The 25,718-nt window shown below is 36.2% G+C and overlaps 2 protein-coding genes and 1 long non-coding RNA gene across 11 annotated transcripts in view; 1 reads left to right on the top strand and 2 right to left on the bottom strand.

Annotated features, from left to right (window-relative positions):
• The window catches only part of LOC127861598 (speract receptor-like), a 767,747-nt gene that overhangs the window by 600,069 nt on the left and 141,960 nt on the right, over window positions 1–25,718 (bottom strand). The window lies entirely within an intron of this gene.
• On the top strand, window positions 14,286–17,076 carry LOC127861601 (uncharacterized). Of its 2 annotated transcripts, none has more exons than XM_052400241.1 (3): window positions 14,286–14,570; window positions 15,862–16,382; window positions 16,587–17,076. In XM_052400241.1, the coding sequence occupies exons 2-3, from the start codon at window positions 16,211–16,213 to the stop codon at window positions 16,967–16,969; spliced, it is 555 nt and encodes a 184-aa protein (XP_052256201.1). In that variant the 5' UTR covers window positions 14,286–14,570; window positions 15,862–16,210; the 3' UTR covers window positions 16,970–17,076. The 2 variants fall into 2 exon arrangements, with proteins under 2 accessions (XP_052256201.1, XP_052256202.1); XM_052400242.1 differs by lacking the exon at window positions 14,286–14,570 and adding an exon at window positions 15,468–15,612.
• Window positions 19,088–23,711, bottom strand: LOC127861604 (uncharacterized). The gene is made up of 4 exons (XR_008040294.1): window positions 22,208–23,711; window positions 21,205–21,420; window positions 20,757–20,915; window positions 19,088–20,245 (listed from the first exon to the last, which is right to left on the bottom strand). It is a non-coding gene; the product is annotated as an uncharacterized LOC127861604 (long non-coding RNA).

Raw genomic sequence — 25,718 nt, 5'->3', positions numbered from 1 at the left:
TTATTATCACACACTACCTTCATTAAAATACATGGTCGCTTCATTCCATCTCCTTTCACTGGTCGCAAACATTACAGCATGAACGCCATATATCTTTTTAAAGATATTTCTTGTTAATCATAGATTTTAACAGTGTGAACATAAATGAACATGACTACGAGGGCTTGGCGCAAAACTATTGTAACACTGATTTTAACCCAAAACCACTTTTCTCTTAAATTTTACATATTTTCATACCCTGCATCCATAAAAAAAATATTACAGTTATATAATAAACAAGTACAATTTTATTGTGATCCAGCAAAAATGTTGTATCTATAATATATAACAAAATTATTGCAACACTATTGTATTTGAAGATACATCAGTGTTGCAATAACATATTTGGATCCAAACAAAAAGTCATATTGCAATACTATGGTATCTATACATACCATAGTGTTGTGAATATAAACTCAGTACAGTACACTCCACGCGTTTTCCCCCAATAACGCGCTGCCCCTGCGTTTTTTTTCTGCTAGCGAGTGTTCACGGGGCGTTGGAAGAGCGAGGTTAACTCGATAAAACGCTCAGCGTTAAGCTGCCTTCGCTAATTCCCGCAGCGTGTATTACTTTAGCCTAGTCGGTAAATGCAGACACTTTCCGTTCTTATCAGTGACCGCCGCGCAACGCCGCATTAGCAGTGTGCTACTGGGCATGCCAAAAAATAAAAACATTGTTATAATAAATTGTTTAAATAATGTAGTACATGTATAAAAAAGATTATTGTATAGAAAATTAAAACGTATAAAAATTATGTTTTTTAATTCACAGGTACGTCTACAATATGAATGAATATAATACATTTGACAAATGAATATTTAAATCATAACACATATAACACAAGAATAAATGTTCCGTAAAATTTCCAAATGAGAATAATAAATAGTAATCCGAAACACACTACGATTTTTAATGTTAAAACGACGTTTACAAATGCTTCCAATATACAGTCATCATGTATATTTCCACAACAAAAGCGATCGTAAATTATGCTGCAATGTACAAGGTCAAGGTATATTCCTGCAAAGCGTGCGTGTTTTGATTTTTTTATACAAACTTTGTAGCGCAGAGAACATTGAATTTTGTTGATTTCGGTTAAAAGTTTCTTTGGTATTTTTTAACGAAATTTATTATATCGCGAATAAGTTGATATTTCCTCTAAAATAATTTCAAATCGAAATTGCCGAATCTTTATCGTTACGGTATTTTAGTAGAGTTATTATTTTAACAGTAATGGTACTGTAAACTGATTAAAGAAGACATCTGGGCGGAACTGGATTTTAAGTGTTTGACGTTATGAAAGCACGCAAAGCTTGTCTACTGACCTATTGTGTAGACTGCTGTCTGCGGTGTTTTGACAAAAGGGATTAACATGTGTGAATGTCACTCTGCTGATTTGGTCCATAATTACTGGTAAACATTGTTTTGAATGTCGACGCAACAAGAATACAACTGTGAATATTAAATGCAACTATCAACTCAAAAGGTACCACCTTCTTTAAGCAATCAATGGAATAACCTACCTACAAAGAGAAAATAAATGCATTAGGGAGCAGAGAATTGACTTTGTTCCGACAATTAAAACCATTCCTTATGCATTCGTTGAACGTGTTTACTTGAGTAAGATTATGCCTTTAGACAGGAAGCGGCTTTTCTTTGATTACGTCAAACTGTCAATTCACACAGATTTGCGAGATTTTTAGGGTCCTTGGTCATTTGTTTACATGTTCAGTATAGAAAACCACCTGCTAACATGAAAACTTTGGATTAAATTATCCAAAAAAAACAATGTTGCAAACTGTGTTTATATTAATTGGTAAGTATTAGTTATAAGACGACGTTTTGTGTGTCGTAAATCAACAAGTTTTCTATACAACAACAACTACTTCTACAACCACGTCGGGATCAATCTATCTTGGTTGGGTTTTTTAAATTGTAAATATTATACTACATGTACATGACTTTTTGTAATTTTATTTGAAAATCAGGAAGTCAAACAAAATTAAATTGATAGTTATCTCATAAAACGTGGAGTTTCCCCCGCGTTGCCAACGCCGAGGGCCGCCGCGTTGGCTTATCAGTTTTGCCGATCGTTAACCACCGCGTCCAAAATCATGCAAATGCCGCATATAGCGGGATTTTCTTAATCTCCCTTCAGGTCAATCCCCGCGGAGTATGGCGGGAAATTGGAGTGTACTGTAGTTATCTTTTCCTTTTTAGTGCAAAACTATTGTAACTCGAGATACTATAGTTTTGCAAATTAATTTGCATGTATTTTCATAATATATTTTGTGCAAAACTTTTGTAACTTGAGTTACAATAGTACTGAACAAAATTTTTCCAATATGTTTTTAGCGTAAATAACATTAAGGATGTTTGAATTTACACAGGTTCATTAGTTAAAGTATAGTATTTCTGACTATTATAAATAACATTAAGGATGTTTGAATTTACACCGGTAAATTAGTCTAGGTATGGTATTCCTGACTATGATAAATTAAATTTAGGATGTTTGAATTTACACCAGTACATTAGTCGAGGAATGGTATTCCTGAATGTGGTAGATAACATTAAGGATGTTTGAATTTACACGGGTTTATTAGTCAAGGTATGGTTTTCCTGACTATGATAAATAATAATTAGGATGTTTGAATTTAAACCGGTACATGAGTCAAGGAATGGTATATCTGACTATGAAAATTAACATTTAGGTTGTTTGAATTCACACGGGTATATTAATCAAGGTATGGTATTTCTGACTATGATAAATAACATTTAGGATGTTTGAATTTACAAGGGTACATTAGACAATGTATTGTATTTCTTACTATGATTAATAACATTTAGGATGTTTGAATTCACACGGGTATATTAATCAAGGTATGGTATTTCTGACTATGATAAATAACATTTAGGATGTTTGAATTCACACGGGTATATTAATCAAGGTATGGTATTTCTTACTATGATTAATAACATTTAGGATGTTTTAATTTACGTGGGTACATTAGTCAACATATGGTTTTGCTGACTATGATAAATTACATTTTATCCTTATCTTTTCTTTATGAGTTGTATTTGTTCTATAAAATCATAGCTGTAGGATAAAATGTAATTTAAATGAATCAATATCAAAACAAATTGATAACTGTAATGTTTAAATACAGTTATTTACTACAAGTTTTAGTCGGGTTTTTATCAGGAAGTGAAAATTAGGGAAAAAAGGATGTTTTTTCGATCTCCTGTAAAATTCTAAAAATCTGAGTTACATGTACAATAGTTTTGGGCCAAACCCTCGACTAGGTCTTTCCTGCCAATAGAAATATTAAAACAATATAAATAATAAAAACAACATTGAACAAGAACTGTGTCCACCCGACGCGGTTGCCCCCACTCCAAGTTTGTCACTACATAAAAGCATAACCATGTAAAAGTTTCATACAATTGGATTAAACCCAGGAGTAATGCCCAAGTTTACACAACTTAAGTAGTAAAGGATTGTATGCCTTAGACATTTTAAAACACGTTACAGTTTGATGAAAGTCAAATGAAAACTTTCCTTTATAGAATTGACAATGCTAAACAAGGGAAATTGTCCCAAAATACGCCCGTTTGAGGGTTGGGAATACTATGGTGAAGATCAGATGAAAAGAATTTTTTCAAGTAAGATTAATTTTAATTACGAAAAACTAACCTACTAATATAATAGCTTCAACCTCCGAAGGTGGGTTATTTATTCGGAAATTTCAGGAGCTGCCACCTAATGACTGCGATTTAAACTAGCACGGAACATAGTGTAATGTAGCCTAGCTAAACCGGAAACGGTGTCACCATAATCATTCTTCTTCCAATATATACAAAAATATTAGTTGAAGAGCGGGCTGGGAGGTAGGACTCACCGATAGTAGGTAAGTATTTAGTAATTAAAATGAATTTTACTTAAAAAAATTGTAATAAATATGTTACCTGCTATCTAACACCTGAATTTGCAGCTGCTGCAGGAAGGTTCGCATATAGCTCCCCAATCCCCATCACAGCAGAAACCATATCCAGGGTTATCTGATAATGATAGCAGAACCCATATCCAGGGTTATCAGCTAATCTTTGTTAGTACAACCACAAAGGGGCCAAACAAATACAAGTTGTCTTGTTGGCACTCTAGAGAACGAAGTTAAAAGGAGAAGGTGGTAGGATTCCTCCAGAAAGCATTGTGGAACACGTCAGAGAGTGGAGTGTGATTAAAATACACCCATGAAGCTGACACAGCTTGTAATTCATGCGGTCTGCTCTTAAAAAATAATGAATCCCTAGATGAGAGAGAAGAGTAAGCCTTTTTGAGTCAAGGCTACCCAACAAGATAGAAGCTGCAGACACATTGCTCCCCACCCCCCTTTAAGGGAATGAAGAGTCTCTTGCACGAACCTCGAATGGACTTAACTCTGCTGAGGTAGAACTTCAAAGCCCTGACTGGACAGAGGAGTCTATTTTCATCTTCATGTCCACAAGTTCTAGAAAGACTTGAGACCTTGAAGGATTAGAAATAATAGAGGGGAGTTGATATTTAGCAAGGAATCCTGGCTGACACAACAAGTGACAGAGTCATCGTATCAAAACAAAGATGGGCCTATTCGACAGAAAGAGCATGAATTTCACTTCTCCTTTTGGCTGAAGCCATTATGCAGTAAGAAGGAAAACGGTCTTCCAGATTAGGAACTGTAAAGAAGCCTGATGAAACGACCAAAGAACACAAGCCAAGCCCCATTTAGGGCTAAGGGAACGAGGCTCCAATCAGTTCCAAAATGGCTAGGTCAGCGCAGACTTGTGGTCATTTACCAATAGCCAAAATATGCGAAAGCATAGATCTGTATCCTTTGATGAAGCTAAGAGAAAGTTTGAGAGGATCAATTGCCCTCGAATACACCAGTCAGAGAAGATCTTCCAGAGAGCATCGTAGACTGTTCAGGAAGACCTTTTCATTGCAGAGGCAACGAGGGTTGAAGCCCTAACAGAAAAACGTTTCTTCTGAAGGGATTGCCGGATAACGGCCAGAAATGTAGTGGAACATGTCTGGATGCGCATGAAGTCTCTGAGATAGGTGATCTGACCTGTTAGGAAGTCTGCTGGGACAGTCACACAAGAGACTGAGAAGGTCGTTGAACCAGAATGTGCTGGGCAACAAAGGGGCGACCAGGAGGATCTGGCAAGAGCTCACCCTGATTTCTCCAAGATTAGGGGAATAAGAATGGGTGAGGGATAGGTGTAAGCGTCCAGTTGGTCTTAAGCAAACTAAAGCATATCTTACACCCACGCTTCGGGATCGTAAACTGGACTCACGTACAGAGGAAGTCTGTGGTTGTCTCTGGTCGCAAACAGGTCAACCAGTGGATTACCAAACATGAGAAAAATCTGGTTGGCCACTTCCTGATGAAGTGTCCAATCCAACAGAAGGAACTGGTGTTTGCAAGACAAACCTTCCCTAGGGCGTTGAGACAACCTGGTATTTGCTTGGAGGAGAGAGGGATGTTGAGGCTCTTGCGAAGAAAGAGTAAGTTTCTGGTTTCCAGATACAGTGAGTGAAAGTGTGTTCATCCCTGGGTCTGAATGTAAGCCACCAATGATGTGTTGTCTGTTGACACCATCACACAGGAGTCATGAAGATGTGATTGGAAATGGGATACAGCTAGAAAGACTGCTCGCATTTCGAGATTGTTGATGTGCAGGTGAGACTCCTGAGGAGACCACATTTCTGAGTTTATTAGGCTGAGTGGTTCCAGGTAAGCGCCCCAATCATCCTTGCTCGCATCTGTATGATATAAGGAAGGTTGCGGTGGAAGAAGCGGTACTCCTGCCAAGAGTCTCCCAGTCTAGACACCACTGAAGGTGGGGGACTTATATAATCGTGATTAACACCGTTTGGGGTATTAGATAATCCACTGATTAAAGATAACATGACATGCTTATAAATCAAATATACAAGCTACATTACACAGTCATGTACGCTAACATGGATGCATCACAAGAAATTCCCAGGTAACTTTTCAGTCACCAAACTGTGATGTTCACCGTCCAATCAATTTACGAGAATGCTTATGAGGGCGGGGTTAACCGGCGACTTATATTTTTGATTGGCGTCAGTCAAGACATAAGCGTTATCGCAGATATAATAACAAGGAATCACAGTTTTACCATTTTTACATAATATAGAACGGTAATTAAAACATTACATTAAAAGACGGTGTCGCGCATCATCATCACACCTTTTAACTGCAAACAATTACTGTAAAATTTGTTGTAAACAATTATTGCTTATGAAAAGTTCAAGCTAAATGTAGCGCAATTAATTACTTATGGCGAGTAAATTGTGAAGACAATAAACAATTATAATTTTATACGGTAACAATTTAATTCCAGTACATGAATATTTCATGTCTATTTATAGAACTTATTGACACCGTTTTTCTTCAGCCGTCTGATAGTAATTGCTACTTTAAGTCCCTCATGAAAAGCATGTGTGTTGCAACATACTGTGTGGTGTGACTAAATATAAACGTGCAACTCAGTCATACACATAGTATTTTAGAATGAAACAAGGGCTGTTTGTAAAACATGCATGCCCCCCATATGGGCTCTCAGTTGTAGTGACAGCCATTTTGTAAATATGTTTTTTGTCACTGTGACCTTGACCTTTGACCTAGTGACCTGAAAATCAATAGGGGTCATCTGCGAGTCATGATCAATCTACCTGTCAAATTTCATGATCCTAGCCATAAGCTTTCTTGAGTAATCATTGGGAAACCATTTTACTATTTAGGGTCACTGTGACCTTGACCTTTTACCTAGTGACCTGAAAATCAATAGGGGTCATCTGCCAGTCATGATCAATGTACCTATCAAGTTTCATGATCCTAGGCATAAGGGTTCTTGAGTTATCATCCGAAACCATTTTACTATTTCGGGTCACCGTGACCTTGACCTTTGATCCAGTGACCTCAAAATCAATAGGGGTCATTTGTTTGTCATGATCAATGTACCTATCAAGTTTCATGATCCTAGGCATAAGCGTTCTTGAGTTATCATCCGGAAACCATTTTACTATTTCGAGTCTCTGTGACCTTGAACTTTGACCTAGTGACCTGAAAATCAATAGGGGTCATCTGCTAGTCATGATCAATCTACCTATCAAATGTCATGATCCTAGGCATAAGCGTTCTTGAATTATCATCCGGAAACCATTTTACTATTTCGGGTCACCGTGACCTTGACCTTTGACCTAGTAACCTGAAAACCAATAGGGGACATCTGCTAGTCATGATCAATCTACCTATCAAGTTTCATGATCCTAGGCATAAGTGTTCTTGAATTATCATACGGAAACCATTTTACTATTTCGGATCACAGTGACCTTGACCTTTGACCTAGTGATATCAAAATCAATAGGGGTCATCTGCGAGTCATGATCAATGTACCTATGAAGTTTCATGAGCATAGGCCTAAGCGTTCTTGAGTAATCATCGGGAAACCACCTGGTGGACGGACCGACCGACCGACATGTGCAAAGCAATATACCCCCCTCTTCTTTGAAGGGGGGCATAAAAATTGCATTGGAATTAATGCACACAATTAGAATGTATTAACCCATTTAAACTATAGAAAAAAATGCCTCAATTTCCAACTTAAACATTGCATTAAATGTACTTTTAGAGAGCCAAAAGCACCATAACTACGTTGTTTGACAAGTACTTTTGAAAAAAAAATTTGGGGAGAGGAGGAGGGAGGGGGGGAGGACCATTCCTATCAATACATGTTATTACTGTTAATGATTAAAAATGAAATGAAAATAAATGAAATTAAGCATTTAATTTCAGAGGAAAAATTAAGGGTGTCACGATATGCTCACCTTACGATACGATACATATCGGGTTACAGTGGGTACGATACAATAGGTGTTGTGATACGTATTGTCAGATGGAAACAACATACAAACCATTTTAAAACATTTTTCAATTTTATTTACAGACCTTTACATGTGTTATACAATATACAAAATACCATAATATAGTGTCATGAAAGTACACGAATTGACAATTAGTTATTATTATTTACAAATCCAACACTTTGATTAAACATAAAAACGAAACTATGAATATGTTTAAAAAATACGGACTGCTTTGTTTCTTTTACTTCGATAAATAATTTAACTTAAAAATAAAACGTCTACCAACTAGTCGAACTGGCTATCTTTGCTTGTGCCGTAAAAAAACTGCAAGCACAATTCTTAGAACCAGTCAAATATTGCACCTTGTTTCGTGACGTAGGTGACAGACAGGACATTTTTGAGTGGTTGAAATTTAATTTTAATGGTTTCAAAGAATTTGCAAAATTCTCAGCGGAATTACAAAATTACAGCTCCTGCTTAGGAAATTCATAGCGACTAAAGGCGTGATAAAAAGCAAATGTTTATAGCAAATAAAGGCCTTCCACTTTCTTACTGATAACACAAAATGCTTCAATTTTTTTTTGAAGCTCGCTGGAGGTGATTTCAATTCAACTTCTGCCTTTTGTTTGGGCGATAACTACAGTTACTTCCCATGAAATGTGTCATGGAAAATGCCGTACCGTACGATACCTTACTGACTCGGAGGCCTATCGTGTACAGTACTGAGGGAGACTATTATGATATATTGTACCACGGAGTACCGTTACACCCTTAGGAAAAATATTTTATATGTGGTTTGATTGATAATTTCATTAAATGCTTTTTGATACCAATAGATTTAAGATGATAATTATGTTGTTGTTCATTCTTTGTTAGTCCAACACAGTGACACAAAGCAACAGGTACACTCATATATAGAGAAAATTAGCTTTTATGTGGGTCTTCATCGTAAGGCTGAAATTTGGCCACTACTTTTTTATGCCCCCGGATCGAAAGATCATGGGTATATGCTTTTGGCCTGTCTGTAATTGTGTCCGTGTGTGTGTCCCAAAACTTAAACCGTCTTCAAAACTTTTGCAATATTGAACATAGCAACTTGATATTTGGCATGCATGTGTAACTCATGGAGCTGCACATTTTGAGTGGTGAAAGGTCAAGATCATCCTTCAAGGTCAAAGGTCGAAAAAAAAAATCATAGCAGGGCATTAGGGGGCATTGTGTTTCTGACAAACACAACTCTTGTTTTCCTTAAATTATTATATTCTTATATTAAGAAATTCCTTAAAACTGTTTGTTTTTTTCCTTAAAATTTAAGAGACAAAATTCTTCCCTTAAACTCGTCCTTAAAGTTAAAAACACAAACGCGTCCATTATTTATTGACACGTATTTTAATATTGACGAGCTATTTCGGAAAACTTTTTATAAAGAGTGATGTTCTATAGTAAAAGAAAGTTGGTTGTCTTTGCTTGTTAAATCAATACTGTGTTTTGATAATTGCACTTTGTAGAATGTGAAAGTAAAAATAACATTATCGTTTATTGCGGAAATAACGTTTCCAATCGTTCATTGATCAGGAAAAAATGAAAAAAGCTAAACATTAGGTTGGATATTGTTGTAATGATGGTGTTTGTAAGTTAAAAAGCCATTTGAATTGTATATTTCATTTATCGTCAATGAAATTACGCCACCCATTTTGAAATGGTGGTTGATAATAATACAACACTTATTATGTGAAATTGGAAGAAGACATCAAACTGGGAATGGATATCCTTTTGGTGATTTTCTCAAACAAAACTAATTGATTTCAAGATCAGAATTTATTTTTGTAATATTTTATCTATTTATGATTTGGAATAACAGGCAGTAGAAAGGGTTCACAACTCTTATTCTCAAGGATTTTACAGTCAAGGTGTGGTCACCGGTCATTCTGCTGGGACATCTCTTCCTACGTCCCTTTCAGCACTATCTCTCAGCTTGGTTGGAAATGGTTTCCAGACAATATTCTTACACAGATCCCCATCCTTCCGTCTCCCTTCCCAAATAAGTGTGTAAAACTCGAGTTAAACACGGGTTTTATCTGTGTTAAACCAAGCGGTATTGGCAGTTGGTTTAAGTGGGTCTTTTTTGCTTTGCTTACCGACTTGGTTAAAACTGTGTAAAACGCAGAAAAAAACTCACTTGGTACCATATGTGGGTTTTGGTAAGTTGGTTTGTTGTTGGTTTTGGTAAGTTGGTTTTTAGTGGGTTTTGGAAAGGTTTTTTTTGTGTGTTTTAAGTGGGTCTTTTTACCCACTTGGTTAAAAGTGAGTAAAACACAGAAAAAACTAACTTATGGGGATTTTGGTAAGTTCGTTTTTTTGTGAGTTTTGGTAATTCGTTTTTTTCTTTGTTGAAAGTGGGTCTTTTTACCAACTTGGTTAAAACTGAATAAAACACAGAAAAAACTCACTTGGTACACATAATATTTATGTGGGCTTTGGTAAGTTGGTTTTTTGTTGGTTAAAAAACCAACATACCAAAACCCACAAAAACCAACTTACCAAAACTCACAAAAAACCAACTTACCGAAACTGAGTGTTTTTTTTTGCATGCAACAAGACTTACAACAAGAGGGCAATGATAGCCCTGTATCGCTCCACTGTTTTTTATGCGAAAAAAACTTGCAATGCGCATGGGTTGAAATGTACTCAAGCACGTGACTTTCTCTTTCTATCCCTTGTCCCACTGGGCGCTTAAAGTTGGAAGGGTGAGCATTTTTATATATGGAAAAAGTTACTACCGTGTTAACTAAACAGACTAAAAAGCACGGAATTGTTGCACAGGTCCTTTGCTTATAACTTAGGTACATTTATCTCTCCAAAAGATATTGTCGTTCTTTCTATTTCACATATTTTTAGATGCTGAAGATCAAATCTACGCATTTGATTTGAAACAGATTCACAAGACCCATATGAATCAAAATGCCTAAACCCTTAACCAAACAACACATTTTGGACATTCCCAATTTGAAAGAGGTAGCACTACAATTAAATTGTAATGAAATCTGAAGGAAATGATCAGGTAGGGAAGAAATAATTGTGATAAAAGGAGAAATTGCTCATCTTGAGCAATTTCTCCTTTTATCACAATTATTTATAAAGTTTTTGGTAAAGGGTTAATAATCTTTGGTTCCTTCTTAAGAGCCTTTCAGACATTTATAACAAATACAATAGTAGCATCTTTCTTTGTAAAGAATCATCTCAAAATATAACAAGAGCTGTTTGTAAAACATGCATGCCCCCCATATGGGCTGTCAGTTGTAGTGGCAGCCATTGTGTGAATACGCTATTTGGCACTGTGACCTTGACCTTTGACCTAGTGACCAAAAAATCAATACGGGTCATCTGCGAGTCATAATCAATGTAACTATGAAGTTTCATGATCCTAGGCGTATTAGCTTTCTTGAGTTATTATCCGGAAACCATTTTACTGTGGTAAGTCATCGTGACCTTGACCTTTTACCTAGTCACCTGAACGTCAATAGGGGTCATCTGCGAGTCATGATCAATGTACCTATTTAGTTTCATGATCCTAGGTGTAAGCCTTATTGAGTTATCATCTGGAAACCATTTTTCTAACTTGAGTCACCGTGACCTTGACCTTTGATCTAGTGACCTGAAAATCAATAGGGGTCATCTGCGAGTCTTGAACAAATTTGGAAGAGGACTATTAGATATCACTACATACCAAATTTAGTTGCCCTTGGCTCTATAATTATAAACAAGAAGATTTTAAAGTTTGCACAAAATAGGCCTTATTTAAGCATATGTTCATTTTTGTGACCCCCAGGGCAGGGTCAAATTTGTCCCCAGTGGCATGATTTGAACCAACTAAGTAGAGACCTATTAGATGTCACTACATACCGAATTTGGTAGAAATAGAACCAATAGTTATGGACAAGAAATTTTTTAAAGTTTGCACAAAATGGGCTTTATATAAGCATATGTTCATTTTTGTGACCCCTGGGGAACGGTCAAATTTGATCCCAGGGGCTTAATTTGAACAAACTTGGTAGAGGACTATTAGATGTCATTACATACATAATTTGGTAGCCCTAGGCCCAATGGTTATGGACAAAAAGATTTTTAAAGTTTGCACAAAACAGGCCTTATATAAGCTAATTTTCAATTTTTTGACCCCCCCGGAGCAGGGTCAAATTTTACCCCAGGGGCATAATTTGAAGAAACTTGGTGGAGAACTATAAGATGTCACTACATACTAAATTTGGTAGCCCTAGGCCCAATGGTTATGGACGGGAAGATTTTTTTAAGTTTTCACAAACTAGGCTTTATATAAGCAAATTTTCAATTTTTTGACCCCCAAGGGCAGGGTAAAATTTGACCCCAGGGGCATAATTTGAAGAAACTTGGTAGTGGACTATAAGATGTCACTACATACTAAATTTGGTAGCCCTAGGCCCTATGGTTATGGACAAGAAGATTTCTAAAGTTTTCACAAAATAGGCCTTATATAAGCAAATTTTCAATTTTTTGACCCCCCCAGGGCAGGGTCAAATTTGATCCCAGGAGCATAATTCAAAGAAACTAAGTAGAGGACTATAAGATGTCACTACATACCAAATTTGGTAGCCCTAGGCCCAATGGTTATGGACATGAAGATTTTTAAAGTTTTCACAAAATAGGCCTTATATAAGCAAATTTTCAATTTTTTGACCCCCCCCCCCCCACCCGTGGGGCAGAGTCAAATTTGACCCCATGGGCATAATTTGAACAAACTTGGTAGAGGACTATAAGATGTCACAACATACCAAATTTGGTAGCCCTAGGCCCAATGGTTATGGACAAAAAGATTTTTAAAGTTTTCACAAAATAGGCCTTATATAAGCAAATTTTCAATTTTTTGACCCCCGGGGAAGGGTCAAATTTGATCCCAAGGGCATAATTTGAAGAAACTTGGTAGAGGACTATAAGATGTCACTACATACCAAATTTGGTAGCTCTAGGCCCGATGGTTATGGACGAGAAGATTTTTTAAAGTTTTCACAAAATAGGCCTTATATAAGCAAATTTTCAATTTTTGACCCCCCTGGGCAGGGTCAAATTTGACCCCAGGAGCATAATTTGAACAAATTTGGAAGAGGTCAGTTGTCGAATTTCGCACTAGTCTGACAGCAAAAAACTAGTATTTTTTCTTTCGGGCTTGTAGGAAATCCAATATTACAAGCCCGACGTGCTTGTACAATTCATTAAACAGAAAACAAGTTCCACTTTCATTATCAATATTTGTAAACAAAGTTTTGAGTCCCTTAAATCAACAGCCACTGTTTTAACACACTGCGCACACGTGCTGGGCAATCAGCCGATAATTGGATTACTGCGCATAAAGCGCATGGTTTTGTGATTCCCGGATTACTATTATGTAAAATAAATGTTTTGCGTTGCGTTTGGGACACAGAGAGTAATGGCCGAACAGTTGTCATTCAAGTACGTCGTTGAGGAATGCAATCTGAGGTAACTGTGATTGACGCATTTGTCAACTGGCTTTTTGTAGAATAACCTGGCACTTAATTGCTTATATATTTTCTGGTGGTTCAAGTTTGCTCTCTCTTTCACATGGATATATGGGATACATTTCTGCTAATTTTTTACCTTAACTTTATTTATATATTTATTATTGTGATTTGATTGAAATCCGTGTGTGAAATAGAGAATATAAGGTTAGTGTTGATTAGGGCTGTCACGATTCACCGGTATACCGGTATATCGCGGTGCATGTCGTGAAAAAAATCGCACCGCGGTACAGCGTTGCGCACCGGTTTTTTAATATTATATGAGCACAGATATAAATACATAACATAATTATTTTGATATAGATATCGTTTTGAAAACTGTAGAAGTGATTCAAAAGGGCTTAATAAATAATCCGTTAATATCCAGGTCAAGCAAGCGCTTCCACTTGTAGATGTTTTACTTTCACGTTTAAAATACGGCGATGTATGGGTCCAAACCTTTTTGGAATTTGGGACCGATTTCCTTTGCAAATAAGTTCATAATTATCAAAAAGATGTTTATTCTATTTCTTATTTTCTTTCTTTAGTATATCGATCGTTCAAAGCATGGCACTTCCGAATCATGTTATCTTAAGATTCTGAATAAGTCGAGGAAAAGTCAGAACGCTACGGATTTTCAATACTGGGCCCGCTGACTCCGCATTTTAAACATGTCCTTTAAGCGTTCGATTTACACAGATCGTAGTCACATCTATTGTAAACAACATGGCGGACATAAAAGACGCGAATAACAATAACAATGAGTTTAAAATTGTAAAAAACAAGAAAGCAAAAAGTGACATTTGGAAACATTTTGGCCTGAAACTCAATACAAAGATAAATCAATTAGTTGATAATGTTGCCGTCTGTAGCCACTGCAATCTGGACGTTAAAATGAGTGGTGGAGGTACCTCAAATCTGAGAACCCACATCGATCGCCGTCATCCGAATCTCAGCAGGGCTACTAAATCCAGTACGTCAAAGGCAACAGATGAAGAGGATGAGACAAAACATGTGGTTAAAAAGCAAAAAAACCCTTGATGGTATGTTTGGTTCTAAATATCCCTTTAATTCCGACAGAGCCATGTGCATCACTAGATCTATTGGCAAATATATAATTGATGACATACGACCAGTATCTGTTGTCGAAGGAACAGGGTTCAAAAAGATGATTATGACTTTGGATCCTCGGTACACAATCCCAGGTCGAACATACTTTTCCCAAACATTGATTCCAAATATGTATCAAGAGACAGCAGTCCGAGTTAAGTCTAGTCTCTCCAATGCCAAGACAGTTGCATTAACCACAGATGGATGGACCAGCCGAGCTCATATGTCATATATCACCGTCACATCTGCCCACATTACACCAGAGTGGAAACTTGAGAACTTTGTTCTTCAAACACGCAGTATGCCAGAGAGCCACACTGGTCTAAACATTGCAAATGTTGTGAGAGATGCCATATCAGAGTGGTGCATCACTACCCCCAACCCCCCACTAGTTTCTGACAATGCAGCAAATATGACAGTTGCGGCTAGGGAACTTGGCAGCCAACCACACATTGGTTGCTTCGCTCATACACTCAATCTTGGTGCGCAGAAAGCCCTGAAGATTACTTCCGTCTCAAGGATACTAGGGCGTGTTCGGAAACTTGTCGGGTATTTTCACCGTAGTACTACAGCAGCAGCAGTACTGTCAGCAAAAACCAATCTTTTAGGTATGAAAAACTTAAAGTTGACCTGCGATGTTCCTACACGCTGGAACTCTGCCGCTGACATGTTGGAACGGTACCTCAAGTTGCAGCCTGCTGTTTATGCAACACTTTTGTCACCAGAAATAAGTCGCCACATAGACCATGAGACAAGCATGTTGAATGAAGCAGACACAAAACTGGCAGAGGACATAGTGAAATGCCTGTATCTGTTGAAGGCAATAACAGAAGCAGTCTGCACAGAGAGTATGCCAACAGTTTCAGCTATCATTCCGCTCATACAGAAAGTCCAACAGAATATGGCATTGATAGGCACAGACTCCCCTATGTCACGATCTATCAAGGAGGCCGTCCTAAGTGACTTGAACACTAGGTACCATAAAATGAAAACAACTTTATACTATATTTAAACCATTTTTATGTTAATTTCAAAATAATTTGGTTATTGCTTTACAATTAACAATTATCAAATTTTTATTTTGTGATAAATTAATAGAATGTAAACTGAAAAACTATAAATAAAAATTGATCAAATTAGTTATCAGTAAAAAGAGAATGATAATTTTAAAACATGTCTGCATGAATTGTGAGCAACCAGAAAAGTATTGTTATCATTCTGCAGGTACACCAGTGAGGAGCTTCAGAATTTCCTGTCTGAGTGCACTCTTCTGGATCCACGTTTCAAGACCACTTACTTGACACCAGAGGCTATGGAGAACACCTACCATCGCTTTGCGCTGTTGTTACAATCTGGGGATGGAAAGGTAGGGGTTACAAAGCTACAAAACAAAACATACTGCATTACTGCTTCTGCTATTACTATTTCGCATGATAAATAGTGAAAATAATAATGCCGGATAAATGATAATATTGATTATAATATTAGAACACATTTTATAAAGGGAAGTCAGTATTAAGTAAAGTGATAAAACAGAGCAAAATATTTTTATCAGCATTGATGCATCAAAGAAATGTATACAACAAAAAGCTCTAGCAATGAAAAGAAAATCCGATTGTTTCAGGTACACGTTCAAGCTGACACCCAGGCTCCTACCCCTAGACAACATATTCCTCCACATCCTGTGCTTCCCGAGAGGCCAAATACCAGCCAATCACCATCTCCTACTGAGACATCTGATGAAGGTATAAACAACAAGTGCACTATGCAGCAGTTACAGTAAAATGTCAAATGTACTTTATTCAACCCAAAAATTTAAGGTGATTTTTTTTATATATTAACCTGTTAACTTATGCCTGCTTTTATAAAGTAAAAAAAATGTTGCAAATCATACTTTATAATTTTAAGAACTGGTATATATTTGTTTATTATAACATTTCATATTTCAGAGAATGCAGCCAAATGTCAGCGGTCCTCAGACTCCTCAAAGAAAGTTGGTCTTGCAGCTATATTTGACTTTGAGAATGTTGAAGAGGCCACAGCCGCCAAGCCCATGTCCTTGCAGGAGAAAATCGAAGAAGAAATAAAACAATATAAGCTAATGAATCAGATAAGCATAGAAAGCAACGCATTAGACTGGTGGAAGAAAAACTGTATCCAGTTCCCATTACTTGCCTCTGTCGCAAAACAACGCCTGTGCATACCAGCAACATCTGTGCCAGCTGAACGCGTGTTCAGCTCAGCCGGTGATATTGTAACTGCCCAAAGGGCGTCCTTGGCTCCAGAATTGGTTGACATGTTGTTATTTTGTAAAAAGAACTGTGATTTGTGATAATTTCTGTCCATTTTCTTAGGTTATGTGATGATAACATATGGACAGTTTAAAGTTAAATCATCATTGTTCTTCATTATAATTTATAGCGTTATCTTAACATTCTAGTCATAAAAATGTGTTTTCAAAAGAGTGTTTTTTCGATAGAGAGTATGACTACTTCTATCAAGTTTATTACAGTTTCTTTTACAGTTTTATTGTTTTCTGATTATTGAGTTTAATAAAGTTTGTAAAACTTGTTATTCTGCTGTTTTCTTCACAGATACATATTCTGTAAAATACCGCGGTACGTACCGCGATACAGTGTTGCCGTACCACGATATACCGCGGTACGCTCACGGCGTATCGTGACAGCCCTAGTGTTGATTATAGATCAGGTTTATCATGCGAGGCTCCGAAACCAAAAAGCACGAGACTTGGCGAGTGCTTTTTCGTTTTCGTGCCGAGCATGATTTACCTGATCTATAATCAACACTAATCTATTATTCTAATTATCCCACTTTTTATTTTGTAAACCTTTTTGTTTATTAAAATTTAAAACAAAATTAGTTTGACTAGATAATTTCGCTGGATTTATGACTTCATTTCGTCGAAATATTGACGTCATTTCCTGCCGTTGATTATAGATGATATTTAATCAACGGGGCTTTAATCAACGGAATTCGCTGTAAAAGTGGGATAAATTAATTTCTTCTTATTTCAGGATCCGAAAGAGGCTGGCTCAGATGACGAGGAAGCTAACTTGGATGAGGATGAAATTAATAAGAGATTTGTATTGTATTCTAAAGATTGAATAAATGAATGCTTCTTTGGATGTTTTATGTTATGTTTATCTGCATTTTTAACAAAAATGTTTGGGCTAGTAAAATCGGACTCGGGCTTGTTCAAATTCCCATAGCACTAGCCCAACTTGCTTGTAGATTTAAATCTGAATTTCAATTACTGAGAGGTTCACCCCAGGAACATTCCTGAGAAATTTCAAGAGAATTGGACCAGCAGTTTAGGAGAAGATGTTTAGAGAAAAAGTTAACGCACGGACGGACACACACACGGAGGCATGCAAGCACGACGGACACAGGACCTCTGGCCAGTGGAGCTAAAAACCAACTTAAACACACTTCTGTCTACATAAGTGTGTTTAAGTTGGTTTTTGTGAGTCTTTTGTTCGCTGAAGGGATCATAAAATTTGCTTGTCTGACCTGTAACCTTTGTAAAAAAATAATATTTAACACCTTTCTGGTAAAAAAGGTTATTGAGATAAAATCACAACAGATCATTACAAGCCCTGTGTGATTTAAAAAAAAAACTTGTAGAAAAACTATGTTTATTTTAAACAAGAGGGCCATGATGGCCCTGTATCTTTCCACTGATTTTTATGCGAAAAAAGCATGCAATGCGCATAGGTAGAAATTTCTCGTCTGCAATCTCTTTCAATTTGGGGCAGTCCAAAATGTGTTGTTTGGTAAAGGGTTAACATTTATGGATAGTTAACATGTTGGTCTACCTTTCACGCTTGAGATGTAGGCATTTATCTCTTATAATTAAAAAGTTATTCCAAGTGTATTTTTATAAACTTTTAGTTTGAGAAGAAAAAAGTTTATTCATTCCATAATGAATAAATAGCAAAAATGCATAAACATGCAAAGTTCAAGGACTTCCTGTGGCCATGTTTTTTGGTGAATCAAATTTTCTTGAACAACTTTTTAATGGGAGCCTTCAAGGGATAAATTTGGCCCCAGGGGCATAATTTGAACAAACATGGTAGAGAACTATAAGATGGCACTACATACCAAATTTGGTAGCCCTAGGCCCAATGGTTATGGGCAAGAAGTTTTTAAAAATGCACAAAAGAGGCTTTATATAAGCATATGTTCAGTTTTGTGACCACCTGGGCAGGGTCAAATTTGAGCCCAGGGGAATAATTTGAACAAATTTGGTAGAGGACAATTAGATGTTACTACATACCAAATTTAGTAGCCCTTGGCTCTATAATTATGAACAAGAAGATTTTTAAAGTTTGCACAAAATAGGCCTTATTTAAGCATATGTTCATTTCTGTGACCCCCGGGGCAGGGTCAATTTTGACCCCAGGGATATAAATTGAAAAAACTTGGTAGAGAACTTTAAGATTTTAATACATACCAAATTTGGTAGAAATGTTTATGGACAAGATTTTTTTAAAGTTTGCACAGAATAGGCCCAATATAAGCATATGTTTAATTTTGTGACCCCTGGGGAACAGTCAAATTTGATTCCAGGGGCTTAATTTGAACAAACTTGGTAGAGGACTATTAGATGTCCCTACATATCAAATTTGGAAGCCCTATGCCATACGGTTATGGACAAGAATTTTTTTTAAGTTTGCACAAAATAGGTCTTATTTAAGCGTATGTTCATTTTTGTGACCCCCGGGGCAGGGTCAAATTTTACCCCAGGGTTATAATTTGAACAAACTAAGTAGAGAACTATTAGATGTCACTACATACCGAATTTGGTAGCCCTATAAGGCCCTACGGTTATGGACAAGAAGTTTTAAAGTTTGCAAAAAATAGGCTTTATATAAGCATATGTTCAATTTATTGACCCCTGGGGCGGGGTCAAATTTGACCCGAGGGGCATAATTTGAACAAATTTGAAAGAGGTTCACCCCAGAAACATTTGCGAGAAGTTTTATCAGAATTGGACTTGTACTTAAGGAGAAGAAGATGTTTAAAGAAAAAGTTAACTGACGCACGCACGCATGAGGGACACATGACCATGACATAAGCCCCGCTGGCCTCTGGCCAGTGGAGCTAAAAACAAATAATTTGAACATTTTTACAGTGCATTTTTAACAAAACCAGGAAAACATCTACCCAAGATACATTATCACAATATTACAGCACCTTTAACATAATAAATTAAAATAAATAAAAAAAATTATCTCAGGGCTACCCCAGGTAAAAATGGGAGGAAGGGTATCAACCATGATGTATACAGTTTCAGTTTTTGAGGGGTGAAAAAGAGGATAAAATTAATAACAATTGTGTTTAACTGTGTTGGTGGTACCGGATATGAAAAATGAAGCTATTAAGGAATCTTTCATCATATTTTTTCCTGGGATAGCCCTTTACACATATTTACACCTATATCAAGAAACGCAACAAAGTTGCTCAGCACTACACAATTAATCTCATAAATTCTCCGCGCTGTACATCACACGAAGCCTCCGCAAGGCCCACCTCATATTTTCTGCCACTGTCGATATGGGCAGAGCAAACTTTTTGGAGATGACATCTGAAATCACGTATATCAACAATCAATGCAAGATTTTACTGTACATTACAGTATTCAAAATACATGTAGAATTTTATTCCACCAAAATCAAGTCTGATCTGAATGACTTGATTTTGGTAGAATAAATTTTTACATCCATATCATCAGTTCAGGTATCCCATTTTAACATCATCTACATTAGAAGGATTTCAAAGAGGTTTTTGAAACAAGGAGGCAAATTACTGTGGCTTGAATTTTTTTTTATCGTTCAAAATGAAAGTTTAATCTTTAACTTTATACTGAGGCTTTTTTTGTCTTCCTATGTGTTAAATTCTCCAAAACCTTTTTATACACAAACATAATTTTTTGTTACTCTTAGATTATAGCAGTAGCATTAAATTAACGCAAGACAAATAATGTGCTGGAGTCAAATTTGAATTAATTGCATAATGTATGTTTTTAAATAGATATGGAGGCAATAGGACACTTATATATTTAAATCCCCCTTTTCCCTTAAAAAAAGTCAACCAACTTTGGCACAGCGTTCGGCAATCGGGAAACCCTCTCAATCTCCCCCTAAGGGCAGGTTGAACGACCCTTCATAGAGAAGTCACCAGCTGATCAGGTCTGAAAACTACTGTCTTGGCCTTGGGAGGTGCATCTCGTGCATGATCTCATTTGAGAACAGGTCCTGAAAGATATTTAATAATTTAAGTGTTAAATATTGCTGTTATGGTAATCTTGTTTCTATAAAAATTATAAATTTAAATCAAAACAAGCTTGTTGTTTTTGTTTTTTTATTTTTGCAATTTTAATCCCGTGATCACATGTGACTTAATGCTTTTTTTAAATAATTAAAAGAAATTACATTTGGTAGAAAATACTGTTTGAAAATGTACCAAGATATGTGGTCTCATTTGGCTGTGTGGACTGGTCGGAAGTGTCACGCCTTTTATATGCAATAACCTGTATAGTTTTACCTTCTCAACAAATCCAGCTTTTCTTGGTCAGGGACAGTGCGCGGTTTTCCCACTCCTGATCTTCTCAAGTTGGCCTGCTCGTGCAGTGTAAAACCTGTTATAAAAGTTGATACATCAGGTAGTCCCTCTTTTGCTCCCTTCTTTGGCAGGCAATGATGCACTTCTTTCTTTCCAAAGGAACTTCCGATCAATGTTAATTTTACCTTGCGGTTTAACCTTCAAATTTAAAATATAAGTTCTCATTTATTATGGGGAAAAGAAATCTGTTCATTAATGACCAGAAATAGGTATAAATAACATTGAAGATGACAATAACCATAAAATACAGCCATAATAATTCAAATGGTGTTGTTTTTCCTTTACATTGCATTACATTTACTTATCCATTTACATTTCCCAGTGACAATACATCAATAGGATAATGATAATAATTAATTCAACAAGAAACTGTCGGAGACAGGTAATGCTCCCCAAAGTGTTTTTTTTTGTCACAATATTGCACTATATATTCAGATAAAAGGAAACGTCTTGAGGGCACAGTAGTTGGGGGGACAAGAATTTTTTTATAGAAAATTTCAAAGGGCCATAACTCTGTGTAAAATCATCCGACCAGAACCTGCAGATAATATGCACATGTCTTGGTAGTGAAGCTTCCCATAAATTTTTATTGAATTCCGGTCATTAGTTGCTGAGAAATAGCCCAGACAAGAATTGCACTATATGTACAGTTAATGGAAAATTTCAAAGAGCCATAACTCTGTGAAAAATCATCTGACCAGAACTGGCTGATGATATGCACATCTCCTCTTGGTAGTGAAGCTTCCCATAAAGTTTAATTGAATTCCGGTCAATAATTGCTGAGAAATAGCCTGGACAAAAATTGTGCACTGACGGACGGACACATGGACGAACAGACGAGGCAGCGACTATATGCTTCCCCCCAATTTTTTTAGGGGAGCATAATAAACTTAATAAAAAGGGATGCAGAAATGAAAATACAAACCTGTAACAACTGTTCTTCAGTATTCAAAAACAAGAGGGCCATGATGGCCCTGTATAGCTCCACTGCTGAAAAAAGGCTGAAACAAATATTCTTTGTATGTGCAAATACTTAAATATAGGCCCAATTTAAGCACATGTACACTTTTGTGACCCCCTGGGCTTGGTCAAATTTAATCCCAGGGGCATAATTTGAGCAAACTTTGTAGAGGACTACTATATCTCACTACATGTACATACAAAATATGGTAGCCCTAGGTCCTAGAGTTAAGGACAAAAATATTTTAAAAGTTTTCACAAAATAAGCAAGATATAAGCGTATATAATGTTCAATTTTGTGACCCGCGGGTCAGGGTCAAATTTGACCCAAAGGGCATAATTTGAACAAACTTGGTAGAGGACTGTAAGATGTTACTGCATACCAAATTTGGTAGCCATAGTCTGAATGCTTTTCAACAAGAAGGTGTTTTAAGATATCACAAAATAGGCGCTTTATAGGCGTTTATTCAATTTTGTGACCCCCCAGGGCAGGATCAAAGTTGACCCCATGGGCATTATTTGAACAAATTTGGTAGAGATTTTTTAGATGTCACTACATACCACATTTGGTAGCCCTAGGCCCAATGGTTATGGACAAGAATATTTTTTAAGTTTTCACCAAAATAGGCCCCATATAAGTGTTTGTTCAGTTTCGTGACCCCCGGGTAGTCAAATTTTACCCAAGGGGCAAAATGAAATAATAATATTTTTTTTATATATTAAGTTAAATGGTTGAATGTGTATTATACATAGCTTTGAAATTATGAAATAACCGTAACAGTGTAACACTTCCAATATTTACACGCATAAAGTTGCCGATGACGCTTTTAAAATATCGGTTTATTATCATGATCCACTGATGTGAAAGCTTATCCAGTCAACTAGCATACATGGGCATTCACTCCAAACAATTAAGGGTTAGATATAAAGATGAAAGCGAGTATCATTTTGCCGACAATTTCGATCGTTCTCTGTTCTGGAAGCACAATTAGTACTCCGCCTTGCAGGCGGAGTAAAGCGGTACATTAACATCGATAGTAACCAATGAGAATTCACGCATTGTATGTAAATATGCAGTAGTTTACCTAAGCGATGAAATGAGGTCGTTATGGACATGTATTAACGAAAAAAAAGTAAACGCGAGCAACACATTCCCAACAGTAAATATGAATAGGATTTACTCTAGGGTGTTATACTGTTAACTTGTTTCTTGTTTCAAAACTCTTACAAAATAATTCCCCAGTTGATGCGCAATTTATTTTGAGTTCATAACCCTACACACAAAAACTAACTCACCCGTGCATAGTGCCAATGTATCCATATGTAAACGACTTTATTTTATATCCATCTTAGTGTATTATGTAAGTAAATGCATACAAATAAAAAATATTTTTTCAAAATGTAGTGATCAATTAAATCAAAACACTTGAACTCATAAAACAAAACAAAAATTAACATTCTAGCTAATATGTGCCCATAGGTTCTTATTAAACAAGACATGTGGGTCTGTAACGAATATGAATAAATAAGTTAGTATATACGTAGTGCACAAAATTTAATACGTCCTCGCTTTCCATGCGGATAAGTGATGTTTGTACATGTCCTGCATCATTTTCGCGAGCTTCTAATCAGGACCGTGGGTCAACACAATATACATGAACACTGTTTATTTGAAGCACAAATGTTGTTATTTTAAGGTCGTGTAAACATTAAAATTCGGAAGTGTTTTTCGATAAAAAATTTATTTATGCATGAAATGCTCAATATCCACAAGGATTACACCTGTTTTTCATTATCAGTCTTAAGTAACTGGCCGTGATTTTTGTGGATGCATATATCCGTTGGGACCGATAAGTGTGGTAGATTTATAAATTTATTAAATTAGGCTTTAATTTAAAGCCTGTATGTGACAGAAGGCATGAGTATGGCAGGCAATTTGACTGCTAATAGAAAAAACATAAGTAAAATGAGATTTCTAATTTGGGTTTAAGCTCTACAATATGTAATAATCATATACTTTATAATGTAAATAGGGTGTTGGATTGTGATGACAATATTGATGTACTGCTGATTTTTATGATGCACGTGTAAATCATAAGTTGTATTTCTATGAATTGATTTATGTGACTTAATATGTAAGGATTTATGGAATTTGAAAATATTACTAGTATTTATTTGTCATTGATGATGATAGGCTTGGTGTAATGAAGGGTATTATAAAACATAGTTACAAGTGAAGATTTTATTAAATGCTGAACAGAAACCACTTCTCCTTTTAGTGGCATCACTTATCCCTAATTTGGACTAGCTTTTCCTTAATTCCAGCTGTTCCTGCTCAAATTTGAACCTAGGCTGAGCCCTGGTGTTTATCATTTATATGATTAAGATCGATACCCGTGAGCACCAGCTTTGTATTTTTACTGGTAACTACTTGCTGCCGAGAATTACACTTTTATTGTACTGCTAAAGCCAACAATTATTAGACTGAAACTGAAAGCTACGACGGAATAAAAGTTTGAAACCTGGAATACTGATTTGTTTACAATCTTACAGTAACCCCCCCCCCCCAATGCAATCTATATATAACGACTATTGTCGTCCTTTCATGATGTCATTAATTCAATTTTTTTCTAGCTATGAAAAATTTCCTCTGGCTATGACATTTTCAAGTTTCATAGTAGGGCTGTAACAAAACATTCGAATATTCGAATTACTCGCATACGGCTGTGGACGAATCGTATTCGTTATTCGCCACCTCCCAAACAGAATATTTGATGATTACAAAGCACGTGGTTTTGACTTTGAAAGTTTAATCATCTTATTTTACAAATGAAGGTTCATACAATAAACCCCTATATTTAAATGCTTTTCTCCTTATTCCCGCGTTTTTCATCATGTTTACCCCACCCACATGTTACACAGTGAGATTATCAACAAAAATAGCGGGCTAGGGTTGAATATTTACCACATTGAATTGAAAAATCTTTTGAGGGTTGTATAATGTTTATTTTGGTAAATACGAGTGATTTGATGCTCAAAATACAAAGGATTAGCAGATGAAATTTCTTTTTTGTTTATCTTTACGATAATGAATGTGCAACTTATCAACAAACATGGAGCCTAGCAAAGGGAATGCTATTGATATTGCGGGTCTGTCAACACTGTTGACTCTTAATTGTTCTACTCCAGGATTTTATTGGTACTAGTCATGTTTTCTCAAACGTTTCAAAACTATGTTCAAAGTTTAAGCAGTTAAAGTAAGTGTTTTGTTATTTCCAAGTGTTATATTTCATATTTTCAGTATGCAATGATACTCAATTTACCAAATTGACAAATACTCATAGTTTCATACTATATAATGTCATGGCAAGTTGTCAGTATTACTTTTGTACATTGAAATTCATATTCACAAATAAATATTAGTATTCACCACACTGTATTCGTGATACGCATTGTATTCGTCACCTAGTGTATTC

Source organism: Dreissena polymorpha, chromosome 16 (genome assembly GCF_020536995.1).
Source record: "Dreissena polymorpha isolate Duluth1 chromosome 16, UMN_Dpol_1.0, whole genome shotgun sequence".
Classification (NCBI taxonomy): domain Eukaryota; kingdom Metazoa; phylum Mollusca; class Bivalvia; order Myida; family Dreissenidae; genus Dreissena; species Dreissena polymorpha.
The sequence above is the reverse complement of the archived record's forward strand: the minus strand, read 5'-3'. Positions and strand labels throughout refer to the sequence as shown.